Genomic DNA, 12757 nt, shown 5'->3' on the forward strand with positions numbered 1-12757 from the left:
TAAAATGACGCTCTGTACCTCTGCTGAAATCCCACTTCCTCTTTCCCCAGGGGTCCATGCCTAACTCATCTCTCCATTCCCTGTGCCAAGAATGGGGCCTGCCACATGGTAAGCACAGAGATGATTTTTTTTTAACAGGATCATCCTCAGCAGTTGTTACCAAGTGTGATTACGATAAGAAATTTTTTTTTTTTTGGCCGCACCACATGGCATGCAGGACCTTAGTTCCCTGACCAGGGATTGAACCCATGCCCCCTGCAGTGGAAGTGTGGAATCTTAACCACTGGACCGCCAGGGAAGTCCCTACCATAAAAACAATTTTCTTTTAACATCTTTATTGGAGTATAATTGCTTTACAACGGTGTGTTAGTTTCTGCTTTATAACAAAGTGAATCAGCTATACATATACACATGTCTCCATAGCTCCTCCCTCTTGCGTCTCCCTCCCACCCTCCCTATCCCACCCCTCTAGGTGGTCACAAAGCACTGAGTTGATCTCCCTGTGCCATGCGGCTGCTTCCCACTAGCTATCTATTTTACATTTGGTAGTGTATATATGTCCATGCTACTCTCTCACTTCGTCCCAGCTTACCCTTCCCCCTCCCCGTGTCCTCAAGTCCATTCTCTAATAGGTCTGCATCTTTATTCCAATCCTGCCCCTACGTTCTTCATGACCATTTTTTTTTTTAGATTCCATATATAGGTGCTAGCATATGGTATTTGTTTTTCTTTCTGACTTACTTCACTCTGTATGACAGACTCTAGGTCCATCCACCTCACTACAAATAACTCAATTTCAGATTTTTTTATGGCTGAGTAATATTCCATTGTATATATGTGCCACATCTTCCTTATCCATTTATCTGTCGATGGACACTTAGGTTGCTTCCATGTCCTGGCTATTGTAAATAGAGCTGCAATGAACATTGTGGTACATGACTCTTTTTGAATTATGGTTTTCTCAGGGTATATGCCCAGTAGTGGGATTGCTGAGTCGTATGGTAGTTCTATTTTTAGTTTTTTAAGGAACCTCCATACTGTTCTCCATAGTGGCTGTATCAATTTTCATTCCCACCAGCAGTGCAAGAGGGTTCCCTTTTCTCCACACCCTCTCCAGCATTTATTGTTTGTAGATTTTTTGATGATGGCCATTCTGACTGGTGTGAGGTGATACCTCATTGTAGTTTTGATTTGCATTTCTCTAATAATTAGTGATGTTGAGCATTCTTTCATGTGTTTGTTGGCAATCTGTATATCTTCTTTGGAGAAATGTCTATTTAGGTCTTCTGCCCAGTTTTGGATTGGGTTGTTTGTTTTTTTGTTTTTTTCTGTTTTTTTTTTTTTGTTGTTGTTATTGACATAAAAACTCTTGAAGGGAGTGTCTTAGTTTGCCCAGATGCAGAAGTGGAGAATTAAGACAGGGAAGACAGAGAAGTCAGTGTAGGTTACGTTGTTTGTCAATTATATCTCAATATATATATATTTAAAGTCTATAGGGAGAACATAAACAATCTTAATTTCAGGACTCTGAAATTAATATGACTGTAAACTTCACAGACACAGAAAACAGACTTGTGGTTACCAAAGGGACAAGGTGGGGAGGGATATATTAGGAGTGTGGCATTAACAGATACACACCACTATATATAAAATAGATAAGCGACAAGGATTTATTGTATAGCACAGGGAACTATATTCAATATCTTGTAATAACCTATAATGGAGAATAATCTGAAAAAAAATATGTATAACTGAATCACTTTGCTGTACACCTGAAACTAACACAATATTGTATATCAACTACACGTCAATTAAAATATGATTGTAAACTTGTTCAGAGTTTCATTTATAAACTGTATTTTAAGAGTATGTGTTTTTTATTAAAATACAATTAGGGGACTTCCCTGGTGGCGCAGTGGTTAAGAATCCGCCTGCCAATGCAGGGGACACAGGTTCGAGCCCTGGTTCGGGAAGATCCCACATGCCACGGAGCAACTAAGCCTCTGCGCCACAACTACTAAGCCTGAGCTCTAGAGCCCGTGAGCCACAACTACTGAGCCCACGAGCCACAACTACTGAAGTTCATGAGCCTGGAGCCCGTGCTCTGCAACAAGAGAAGCCACCGCAACGAGAAGCCCGTGCACCACAACGAAGGGTAGCCCCCTGCTTGCCACTACTAGAGAAAGCCCGTGCTCAGCAATGAAGACCCAATGCAGCCAAAAATAAATAAATAAATAAATAAATAAAATACAATTAGGAAGAAAGTTATTTTTGGCATTGTTTACTATACAGAATGTTAATGTTTATCAAATATATCCTTTCATTTCCTATGTATTCAAAGCCTTCTATAATCTAAAAAACAAATTAAATGTTTATAGAATTTAAATAATGAGTTACTAAACATCACTATACTCTAAAAATAAAAAATAAACTTTTCCAATTCTCTGTGTACTTCACAAAAATTGTTTATGAATTAGACAGTGAAGTAAGTCTCTGTGAAGTCAAAAAGCAGAAAATGTTTAGTATATACTACTGAGTAAAAATATAATAAAATTGGAAATAAGTAACAAAAGTTACATTTAACACTCAATAAGTAGGAAATTCTAAAACACTCCCTAAGTAAATCTTGTCTCAAAGAAGAAACTACAATGAGAGTATCATGGGTGAAAACTCATGAGATATCCTCAAAGCAGATTTTCAAAACAAAGTTAAACTCCTGAATGTTTATATCATCCAAGCATAAATACATAACACACACACACACACACACACACACACTGTCCTCCCTTGGTATCCTTGGGGGGATTTGTTCCAGGACCCCTCATAGATACCAAAATCCATAGAGGCTCAAGTCCCTTGTATAAAATGGTGTAGCATCTGCATCTAACCAAGCATATCCTCTGGTATACTTTAAATCATCTGTAGATTACTTTAATACATAACATAATGTAAATGCTATGTAAATAGTTGCCAGGGCACAGCAAATTCAAGTTTTGCTTTTTGAAACTTTCCGGAATTTTTTTTTAAATAGTTTTGATCTGCAATTGGTTGAATCCGAGGAGGCAGAACCCAAGGATATGAAGGGGGGCTGGCTGTGTGTGTTTGTGTGTGTGTGTGTGTGTGTGTGTGTGTGTGTGTGTGTGTTCAAGTGGGTCACCATTGAGGGCAGCTGAAGCTTACTCCCACTGAGGGGTTCCAGGAAACTAGAATATGACCGCAGAATTGCCCCACACGAGGGGCAAAGGATTGGGGGTGTTTATCCTCCAACTCTTTCGAGTTACTGGTTGAGGGGTGCTCTGATAGCATCAACTCCCCAGCACAGCTGGCTTGTACTGTGCTGAGAAGAAGCCCTTAGGCAGCAGTAAGACCCTCCAAGACGTTATGAGCAGGCACTAGCAGAGTCTGGTAAGGGTAGGGGAGAGCCAAGAAGAAATTCAGATTCCCAGGCACCATGCCCAAGCTCCAGCAGGTCTGTAATAGGACTGGAATCCGTACTTTTTCACAAAATCTCTCAGCAGTACATACTGCACCTGACTCCACTGAATTCTACAAGCCCAATTTTTTCATTTGTGCCTGGTAATTCTAGTGCTTATTACCTGCTAAGTGGCCAGGGCCAGATTAAAACACTAATGTCAACAGGCTTTAAAAAATTATTCCCAACTCTCCCCCATGTGTAAATGAATATGACACAATGCTAAATGGTAACAAAAAATACAGGGAAAGCCAACACAGAACTTATTTTTCCATGGCATGGGAGGCAGAGTAATACCTCCCGAAGATGTCCACATGCTAATCCCTGGACCCTGTAAATATATTATGTCACATGACAAGGGGCAATTAAGGTTGTTAATCAGTTAACCTGGAGACAGGGAGATCCTTCTGGGTGGGTTCAATCACAATGCTCCTTATAAAGGAAAGAAGGCAGGACAGTCGGAGTCAGAAATGAAGTGATGATCAAAGCAGAGGTTGGAGTGATGCCATTGCTGGCTTTGAAGATACAGGATGGGACCAAAAGCCATGGAATGTGGGTAGCCTCTAGAAGCTGGAAAAGGCAAGGAAACACATTCTCCCCTAGAGCCTCCAAAAGAATGTAGCCCTGCTGACACCTTGAGTTTAGCCCCATGACACTTCTAACCTATAGAAGTATAATAAATCTGTGTTGTTTTGGGAAAATTCCTTGCAATAAATCCCTTAATAAATATCTCCTGTTGGTTCTGCTTCTCTGATTGAACCTTGACTAATAACCACTTGATGGTAACCACTTTGATTCCCTTTTAAAAAAAATATGAAATATCATATTTGTTCAAAAGTTTTCATTGGTAACCCTGTTTTGTTGACACCTTCAGCATTTTCGAAACTCTGGGAACAACGGAATGATGTTCAAGTTTCCACATGTGTGAAATTGGGCTAATCAGTGTACCTCACAGGGTTATTAAAAGGATTAAATAAATTACTGAGCATAATGCACTTGGAATAATGTCTGGTACAAAGTGTTCAAAAAATGTTGGAAGAGATAAAGGACAGAAGAAAGGAGAGAGAGGGAGACAAGCTCCCTGCTTTCAAGGAGATTATATCCTAGAGGGGGAAACGGATGATAAACACAGGAAGGAAGGAAAGGAAGGAGGGAGGGAAGAAGGGAAAAAATATCTGATAGTTATAAGTGTCTCAGAAACACTTACGTTTAAGACTAGACCAGGGGTTGGCAGCCCACGGCAGGCCAGATCCAGACTGCCACCTGTTTTCATATGACCCGTGAGCTAAGAATGGCTTCTACATTTTTAAATGGTTGAAAAAATAAATAAAAAGAACACTGTGTGCCACGTGAACATCACAAGAAATTCAAACTTCAATATCCATAGAGTTTTGCTGGAACACAGCCATGCCTATTTAAATCTTTGATGGCTGCTTTCCCACTGCAATGGCAGAGTTGAGTTGTTGCCACAGATCAGAATGCCCACAGAGCCTAAAATATTTACTGTCTGGCTCTTTACCAAAAAAGTTTGCTGACACCTGCTTTAGACTGAGTGGTCAGGGAGGGCCTCCCTGAGGAGGTGGCATGTAAACTGAGACCTGAATGGCAGGGAACAGAACCAAGGCAAAAGCTTTCTCTCTAATCTTACAACAGCCTTCCAAAGAGGGGCTCTGTCAAAACTATGATGGGGCCCTGAGGCTCGGAGGGTGCTGTGGTGTCCCAGGGTCAGAGCCCACAGGTGCCGAGTCGGGGTAGAGAGCCAAAACTGCCTGGCACAAGAGCCTGCCCCTTCTCAGCCTGGCATGGCACATGAACCCAGGAACTGCATGTTGAAAGACTTTGTTTGCCTTCCTGGGGACAGTGACTGGGGATTTTAGATTCGTTCCCAGGAATAGGTGAGGAGGGCTGGGATTGGCTCACGGTCCTGAGAGCAGGTGTTCTACAGCCCCCCTGTTGGCAGCAGGTCCAGGACTGGCACAAAGCCCAGATCTGGCCCTGATAGCAGGATCTGTGGCATGGCAGGGAGAACGGGGCAGCCCTCGATGAATTCAGTGCCCTGCTTTCATCCTGACTGGCCCACAGCTTGTAGCCCAATGCAAGGAAGCCTACCTCCAGCCCAGGGGGGCCCGACTCCAGCCAGGTGGGGTTTTCTGAGGCTGGAAAAAGAGTGACAGTCTCAAGCTCTCAGTTAATGAATGTGGCTCAGAGAGAACCCAGTTCTTAATCCTTTATGGGCCAATTCATTCCTGCCAGGCTCTGTGCTAATGGAGGAAAGTAGGCTGTTAGTCCCATTTGAGAGCCAGAGAAATTAAGGCAGTGAGGAGCAACAGGAGATACTGGTTAAAACCAAAGACTCTGTACCTGAATCCCAGACTCAGTATTTGCCAGCTGTGTGACTTCAGGCAAGTGGCTTGACTTCTCTGTGCTTCAGTTTACCACTGATGATAATCTCTTCCTGAAAGAAATGTAAGGAATTAAGGAAACAATAGCCCAGCACCACACCCACAGAGCCCATTCTCTCAGCTTTGACAACAGCCTTAAGAGGTCTTGGCGTGGCAGAGGCCTCTGGCTTTGAGCCAGACAGAGCTCTTCTCCTCAAGGAGAAGACATCATCCTTGACTCCTCTCTTTCTTTTAAGGACCACAGTCCATCAGCAAACCCTGCCTTCAATAACCACCCACAGTCCAACCATTCCTGCCATACCCGTGGTATCAACTTAATCCAAAGTGCCTTCAGCTCTCGCCCAGATTATTGCAAAGGCCTCTTAGCTGGTCTGAGATCGTCCATCCTTGCCTCTGCCCCCAGGTCTCCACAGCACTCCTCTTTTCAAAACCCTTCTGTTTCCTAACACTTCTGGAGTTAACTAACAACTTTTTTTTTAATTTTTATTGGAGTATAGTTGATTTACAATGTTGTGTTAGTTTCAGGTGTACAGCAAAGTGAATCAGTTATACATATACGTATATCCACTTTTTTTTTTTAAGATTCTTTTCCCATATAGGCCATTACAGAGTATTGAGTAGAGTTCCCTGTGCTATACAGCAGGTTCTTATTAGTTATCTATTTTATATATAGTAGTGTGTATGTCAATTCCAGTCTCCCAATTTATCCCTCCCCCTCTTATTCCCTGGTCACCATAAGTTTGTCTTCTTCATCTGTGACTCTACTTCTGTTTTGTAAATAAGTACATTTGTACCCTTTAAGATTCCACATATAAGCGATATCGTATGATATTTGTTTTTCTGTGTCTGACTTACTTCACTCAGTATGACAATCTCTAGGTCCATCATGTTTCTGCAAATGGCATTATTTTGTTCTTTTTTATGGCTGAGTAATATTCCATTGTGTATATGTACCACATCTTTATACATTCCTCTGTCGATGGACATTTAGGTTGCTTCCATGTCCTGGCCACTGTAAACAGTGCTTCAGTGAACATTGGGGTGCATGTATCTTTTTGAATTATGGTTTTCTCTGGGTATACGCCCAGGAGTGGGATTGCTGGGTCATAGGGTAGTTCTATTTTTAGTTTTTTAAGGAACCTCCATACTGTTCTCCACAGTGGCTGTGCTAATTTACATTCCTACCAACAGTGTAGGAGAGTTCCCTTTTTTCCACACCCTCTCCAGCATTTACTGTTTATAGATTTTTTTGATGATGGCCATTCTGACGGATGTGAGGCGATACCTCTTTGCAGTTTTGATTTGCAATTCTCTAATAATTAGTGATATTGAGCATATTTTCATGTGCTTTTTGGCCATCTGCATGTCTTCTTTGGAGAAATGTCTATTTAGATCTTCTGCCCATTTTTAAATTTATTTTATTTTATTTGTTTACTTTTGGCTGCATTGGGTCTTCGTTGCTGCCCACAGGCTTTCTCCCGTTGCCGCGAGCGGGGGCTACTCTTGGTTATGGTGCGCGGGCCTCTCATTGCGGTGGCTTCTCTTGTTGCAGACCTTGGACTCTAGGCGCGTGGGCTTCAGTAGTTTGTGGCACGCGGGCTTAGTTGCTCCACGGCATGTGGGATCTTCCCAGACCAGGGCTCAAACCCGTGTCGCCTGCATTGGCAGGCAGATTCTCAACCACTGTGCCACCAGGGAAGCCCTTCTGTCCATTTTTTATCTGGGTTATTTGTTTTTTTGGTATTGAGCTGCATGAGCTGCATGAGATAATCCCTTGTCGGTTGCTTCATTTGCAAATATTTTCTCCTATTCTGAGAATGAAATTAGAACACTCCCTAACACCATACACAAAAATAAACTCAAAATGGATTATTTATTCAAGGATCATTTTTTCTTGAGTACCTACTATATGCCAGATACTATTCCAGGCACTGGAGATAAAACAGAGAACAAAACTTCTGCATTCAGAAGTTTACATTCTCACGGAGAGAAGGACAATAAACGAATATATAAGTAAAACGTACTATTAATATGTTCAGTGTTCTGTAGGGAAATAACAGAGGGAAGGGAAGAGGGCTTGGGCTTTAGACCCAAGGTGGTCAGAGAAGGTATAATGGACAAGAAAAGGGTAAACAAAAAGCCCAAAAGTGGGAAAGGTGGGAGCCAAGGGGCAACCTAGGAGCCGAGTATCCTTGCCTAAGGGCTCAGCAAATACATGGGTGGAAGTGTTCCTGGTGTGTTTTAGGTACCCCGAGGAAGCCACTGTGACCATCGTGGAAAGTGTGCATGAGGAGAAGAGGGGATTGACCTCACGGGGGTAAGGGGGCAGGGTTCAGTCTTGGAGATTCTCCAAGTTTTTTTTCCCTCAGATTGAGATTGGAAGCCAGTGTACATTTTGAGCAGCGGCGTGACTGCAGCTCAAAAGGATCACTGAGGCCGATGTGTGGAAAAGCTTAAAGAACAATAGCAGAGTCAGAAAGAGGGTTTAAGCAGCTATCACAGCTGCTGAGATACGATGGTTTCGACCAGGAAGGGAGGTAGCAGCAGAGGTGGTGTCAAACCCAAAGGCCTCATAACAGTGTACCAGCTCTCCCGATGGGGTTCTTCCTACCCCTCCAAACTCACCTTGTTCCTTCCTGTATCCCCAACCCCACAGACCACTGCTAAGCTCATATAGGCGTCTAATGAGTATTTGTTGAGACAATGAACAAATTAATGAACAATCTGTCCCTAGATCATCATCACCTATTTTAACGATAGGCATATGGTCAGAACTCAATAAATGTTTGCAGACAGAATACCGCACGATTCTGCTAAACCCAGGTGGCTAGGCCTCTTCACAACTGGGGAAAACTGAGCCTGGGGAAGTATACATCTGGGGTCCCTCTGCACAGCTTACGCTAGAAGCTTCCTTCCCAATTTCAGCATGGCGAATTCCTGGACACTGAGAAGAAAGAGCTTGCTTTCAGGGTGAGTCACAGTGACCTCACAGGAGTTTCCCCCAAAATGTCCCTACCCTGTGGAAGGGAAAAACTGGAATCTCGTAGGGCCGGAGGGTCAAAAGACTCGGAACGTTCCCAGAAGACCTCCCACCCTCGGGCCATAGAGACGAAAGGACAGAAGTGCCGCCCTTGCGCAGCCGAGACCCCGCCCCCCGTTCCGCGACTCCAGCGGAAGCCGGAAGCAAAAGCGGGCCCTACTGGCCCCGCGGCTCGGTGGTCTCGGAGGCTCCGCAGGATTGGGGAGAAGATGGCGGAAGAGGAGTGAGTGGGTTTTTCCGGGGCGGCGGAGGCGGCAGGGCTGGGCCCCATCGGGTGACTGCGAGCACCTCAGGCCGCCCTCCGGCCCCATAAGGCGGAGCTCTTTGTGCTGGTTGGCCAGGACTGACCATGCCGGCGCCTGCGAGGAGGGCTGGAGGGACGGGCCTGGGCCGTGCAGCCTCCTAGAGGTTGGACCCTCTGGCTAGGGATCGGCTGCCCAGCGTAGGTCTCGAAAGCCGTCTTGCGGAAACCGCAAGCCAAATTTCACTTTCCTAGTTTTCGCATCCGCTGATTACGCAGCGCTTCGCTGCCTCCAGAAAGTCCCCCAGCTGCACCCCTTATTACGTAGCCAGTCACCTCCTCCATTGTAATGACTATTTTTCACATGTTTCCTTCAGTGAGTTTCATTTATTCGTTAACTGGTGGCCATCTGCTCTATTTCAGGCCCTGGTCACATGGTAGTGAAGGAGGCCGACCAGGAGCCGCTCTCAGGGAGCTTCCATTCTAGTGGAAAAAGAAGACTATAAATAGACTAGATGATTTCAGTGCTCTGGAGGAAACGGAGTGGTGTTGGTGTGTGGGAGGCTTCTCGGGAAGAGGTGACGTGCCACATGAAACCTTAGTGACCAGAAGGAGGGATAGGAGAGGAAACAAAAGGTGCAAAAGGCCAGGAGCAAGAAAGAGCCTAGTGCCTTTTTCAGGGACAGAAAGAACGGCAGGATGGCTGGAGTGTGGAGAGCAAGGGAGCTAACTGTACAAGATGAGATAAAGGGGGGTGAAGGTGCCTCTGTCCTCCTGGTGCTGCTGGGGAAGGACCACTCTTAGTCCATCTACATACCTGCCAGGCACAGTCTGTTGCGTGTTATAGGTGCCCCATCTATATTTGTGGAATGAGTGTGAAGATGAACAAGGAACCAACCCCATGGTTGAACTTTGACTTCCTCACCTGACAACTTTTCATGCATGTCTTTTGGCCTGGTGGTCATTTCATTTAGTCACATTACTTATTGAGCATCTTCTCTGTCCCAGACACTAAATTGGGCCTCAGCAGCACAAAGCAAAAGAGGTGGTATGACTCAGTGATTTCAAGTTTGGACTTAAAGCTTGATTCTGCCACTGACTGATACTCGCCAAGTTATGCAACCTCTCTGAGCTTGTTATTCATGGGTAAAAAAGAGAAAGTAGTAGTGTCCACCTCAGGCTTATGCCCATTAAATGAGACTTGGTGTGTTACCTGGTTCCTGGAATTAGCGGTACTCAAAAAACATTAGCTGTTATAATCACAGTTACAGTGATCATTATGTCAATATCGTGCTAGTTTACAATCCCAACACAGTGTGAGGAGATAGTGTAAGGAACACAGCAGTAGTGTGGAGGAGGGGATTACAGAGGGGATTACATTTGGGCTTTTTGAACTCAGAGAAGGTTTTTGTAAAGTAGGGTAGAGCATTCTGACCACATCAACAACTGGGCAAATTCAGTGGCTTCTTCAGCTTGCAGATACCATCTAAGGAAAAGAATGTAAACTGGAGAAATAAGGCACTTAGTAAATAATGTTGGACCTTGGAATATGATGAGACTCCAGTTTGCCTCCCTTTAAATCCCCCATTAAGTGCCAAAGAGCAGGCAGCCTTTGATTCTACACCGGTCCTGATTCCCCCTTGTCCCTGTCCTCTAAGTGTTTGCGTTCAGAGTACCTGAGGCCACTGGTATCCTTGTGCTGCAGCAGGAGGGAATCTTCCTAATCAGTTTCTCTCCAAGGCCTGCCTCTTGGTTGCAAGGGTTGTGAATCCCATCAAGCTCCGTGCCGAAGTTCTCTGTCTGGTTTGTGTGTGTTGGTAATTCGCTGCCCTTTTTCCTTTGTCTAATTCCGCTGCTTTTTATGTTCTCCAACAGGTTCCCCAATACAACTCATGAAGGTTTCAATGTCACCCTTCACACCACCCTGGCGGTCACTACGAAACTGGTGCGCCCGAGCCCCGCCAAGCCCATCCTCCCGGTGCAGACGGGGCAGCAGGCTCAGCAGGAGGAGCAGTCGAGCGGCATGACCATTTTCTTCAGCCTCCTGGTGCTCGGTGAGTGCGGCCCTCGGTGAGTGCGGGCCGCGGTGAGTGCGGCCCTCGGTGAGTGCGGGCCGCGGTGAGTGCGGCCCGGGGTGAGTGCGGCCCGGGGTGAGTGCGGCCCTCGGTGAGTGCGTGCGGAGACACCATCATCTGGCATTGCGAGTGTCTGTGTGTGCTGTCTGTGTGGTCAACCCCGTGTCAACCACTGTTGACTTGGTCAAGTCTTCCTCCTGTTTGGTTTTCACTTCAAACGCTGAGGGTCAGTGATCAGTCTGTTCATAACATCATAACAGGGTACTCCTTTTTCTTTATAAAATCATTGAGCTGAGCAATTCTGAAGAGCCCTTTATATATCTTAGACATCCTTTGAAAGGAAGAATTAAAGAATTTTTGCTCTAGAGAGAACTTTGAACATCTAGTTGAGTGTATTTCAGACTCCGCTCCTGAGAGTCTCTGTGTGTTTCTGTGTAGGTGGCGGTGGCAGCAGGGGGTGGGGTGGGGCCTGAAATGGCAGAGCATCCAGCTTTCTGACCAGAGCAGCATTTTGTCCCTCGTACCCATTAGGCCTCCATGTAAAATTTTACTTAGTTAAGAGGTTTGCTGTGAGTAAAAGATCACACACTCTTGCCCTAGCACACTGTTTTCCTTAACTTCCGTCATTCCCATTAACCATGGTCATGACTTTTGCCATATCTGTGTACCACCTGTGCTGTTATTTACCTATATAATGTTTTTCTTTAAACAGATTCACTCTCTCAAACTGAAAATCTCATTTTATTCGACTTCCTCCTTTAACAGGTGAAGAAATTTAGGCCCAGAGAGGTTAAATTATTGACAGACCTGGTTTGGGGGAGACTAGAGGCTAATATCCAGGTTGCCAGACATTGGTCAAGAAGTTTAGATAAAAGGCAGTAACTTAGCTGCCTCCCAGAGACTATGGACAGTAGACACCTGTTTTAGACCAGAAGACCAGTTGAAACTGCACAACCACTTTGGATCAGCTAAAGAAGAAATAGCTTCAAATATGACCCTCCAAACTCTTGTTTGAAGAGTGAAGTTGGAACGTTTACATTTTCTGCTTCTCTTTAATGATACTGAGTCATATTTCTGATTAGATCTTTTCATAAGAAAGGAAGGTACAAAAAAATGGAAAAGTGCAGAGTATTTCCATAGCCATAATAGATGGCTATTAGGACTGTTTTTTTGAGGAAAAGTGTAACTTCTTTCACACTTCTATTCAGACTCTGTTAATTAAATAATTTTAATAAGATACTAATTTTATTTAAAATCCCAGGACTCATCCTTGTCTTTCATAGTTTTTAAAAAACTTCTAAGTTGTACACTGAAAAAGTACACAAAGCACAAGTGTACAATGTCCATTTAGATTTGATATGCCCAAATAATTTTTTACTCTTTCAGTGTAATTGAATTCTACTTCTGGGGGATTACTTTAACAATCAAGGAATCTTGTTTTGTTTTCTTTTTTTTCCCTTTTGTTACAGTAGTTGAATACAAAGAAGAAAAGCAGTTCTTCCCTTGATCAAGAAGTCTTTAGTACCT

The 12757-nt window shown here is 44.2% G+C and overlaps 1 protein-coding gene across 1 annotated transcript in view; it reads left to right on the forward strand.

The window, feature by feature from the left end:
• SLC9A8 (solute carrier family 9 member A8) overlaps positions 1–12757 on the forward strand; it is a gene marked incomplete at its 5' end in the record, with an annotated part of 139984 nt that overhangs the window by 63500 nt on the left and 63727 nt on the right. Inside the window, 4 exon segments of the mRNA XM_082856816.1 lie at positions 8956–9015; positions 9018–9086; positions 9089–9137; positions 11031–11209. Of these exon segments, the coding sequence (XP_082712942.1) occupies positions 8956–9015; positions 9018–9086; positions 9089–9137; positions 11031–11209 (357 nt within the window).

This window comes from Leucopleurus acutus (genome assembly GCF_964270905.1).
Source record: "Leucopleurus acutus genome assembly, chromosome: 16".
In the NCBI taxonomy this organism is placed as follows: domain Eukaryota; kingdom Metazoa; phylum Chordata; class Mammalia; order Artiodactyla; family Delphinidae; genus Leucopleurus; species Leucopleurus acutus.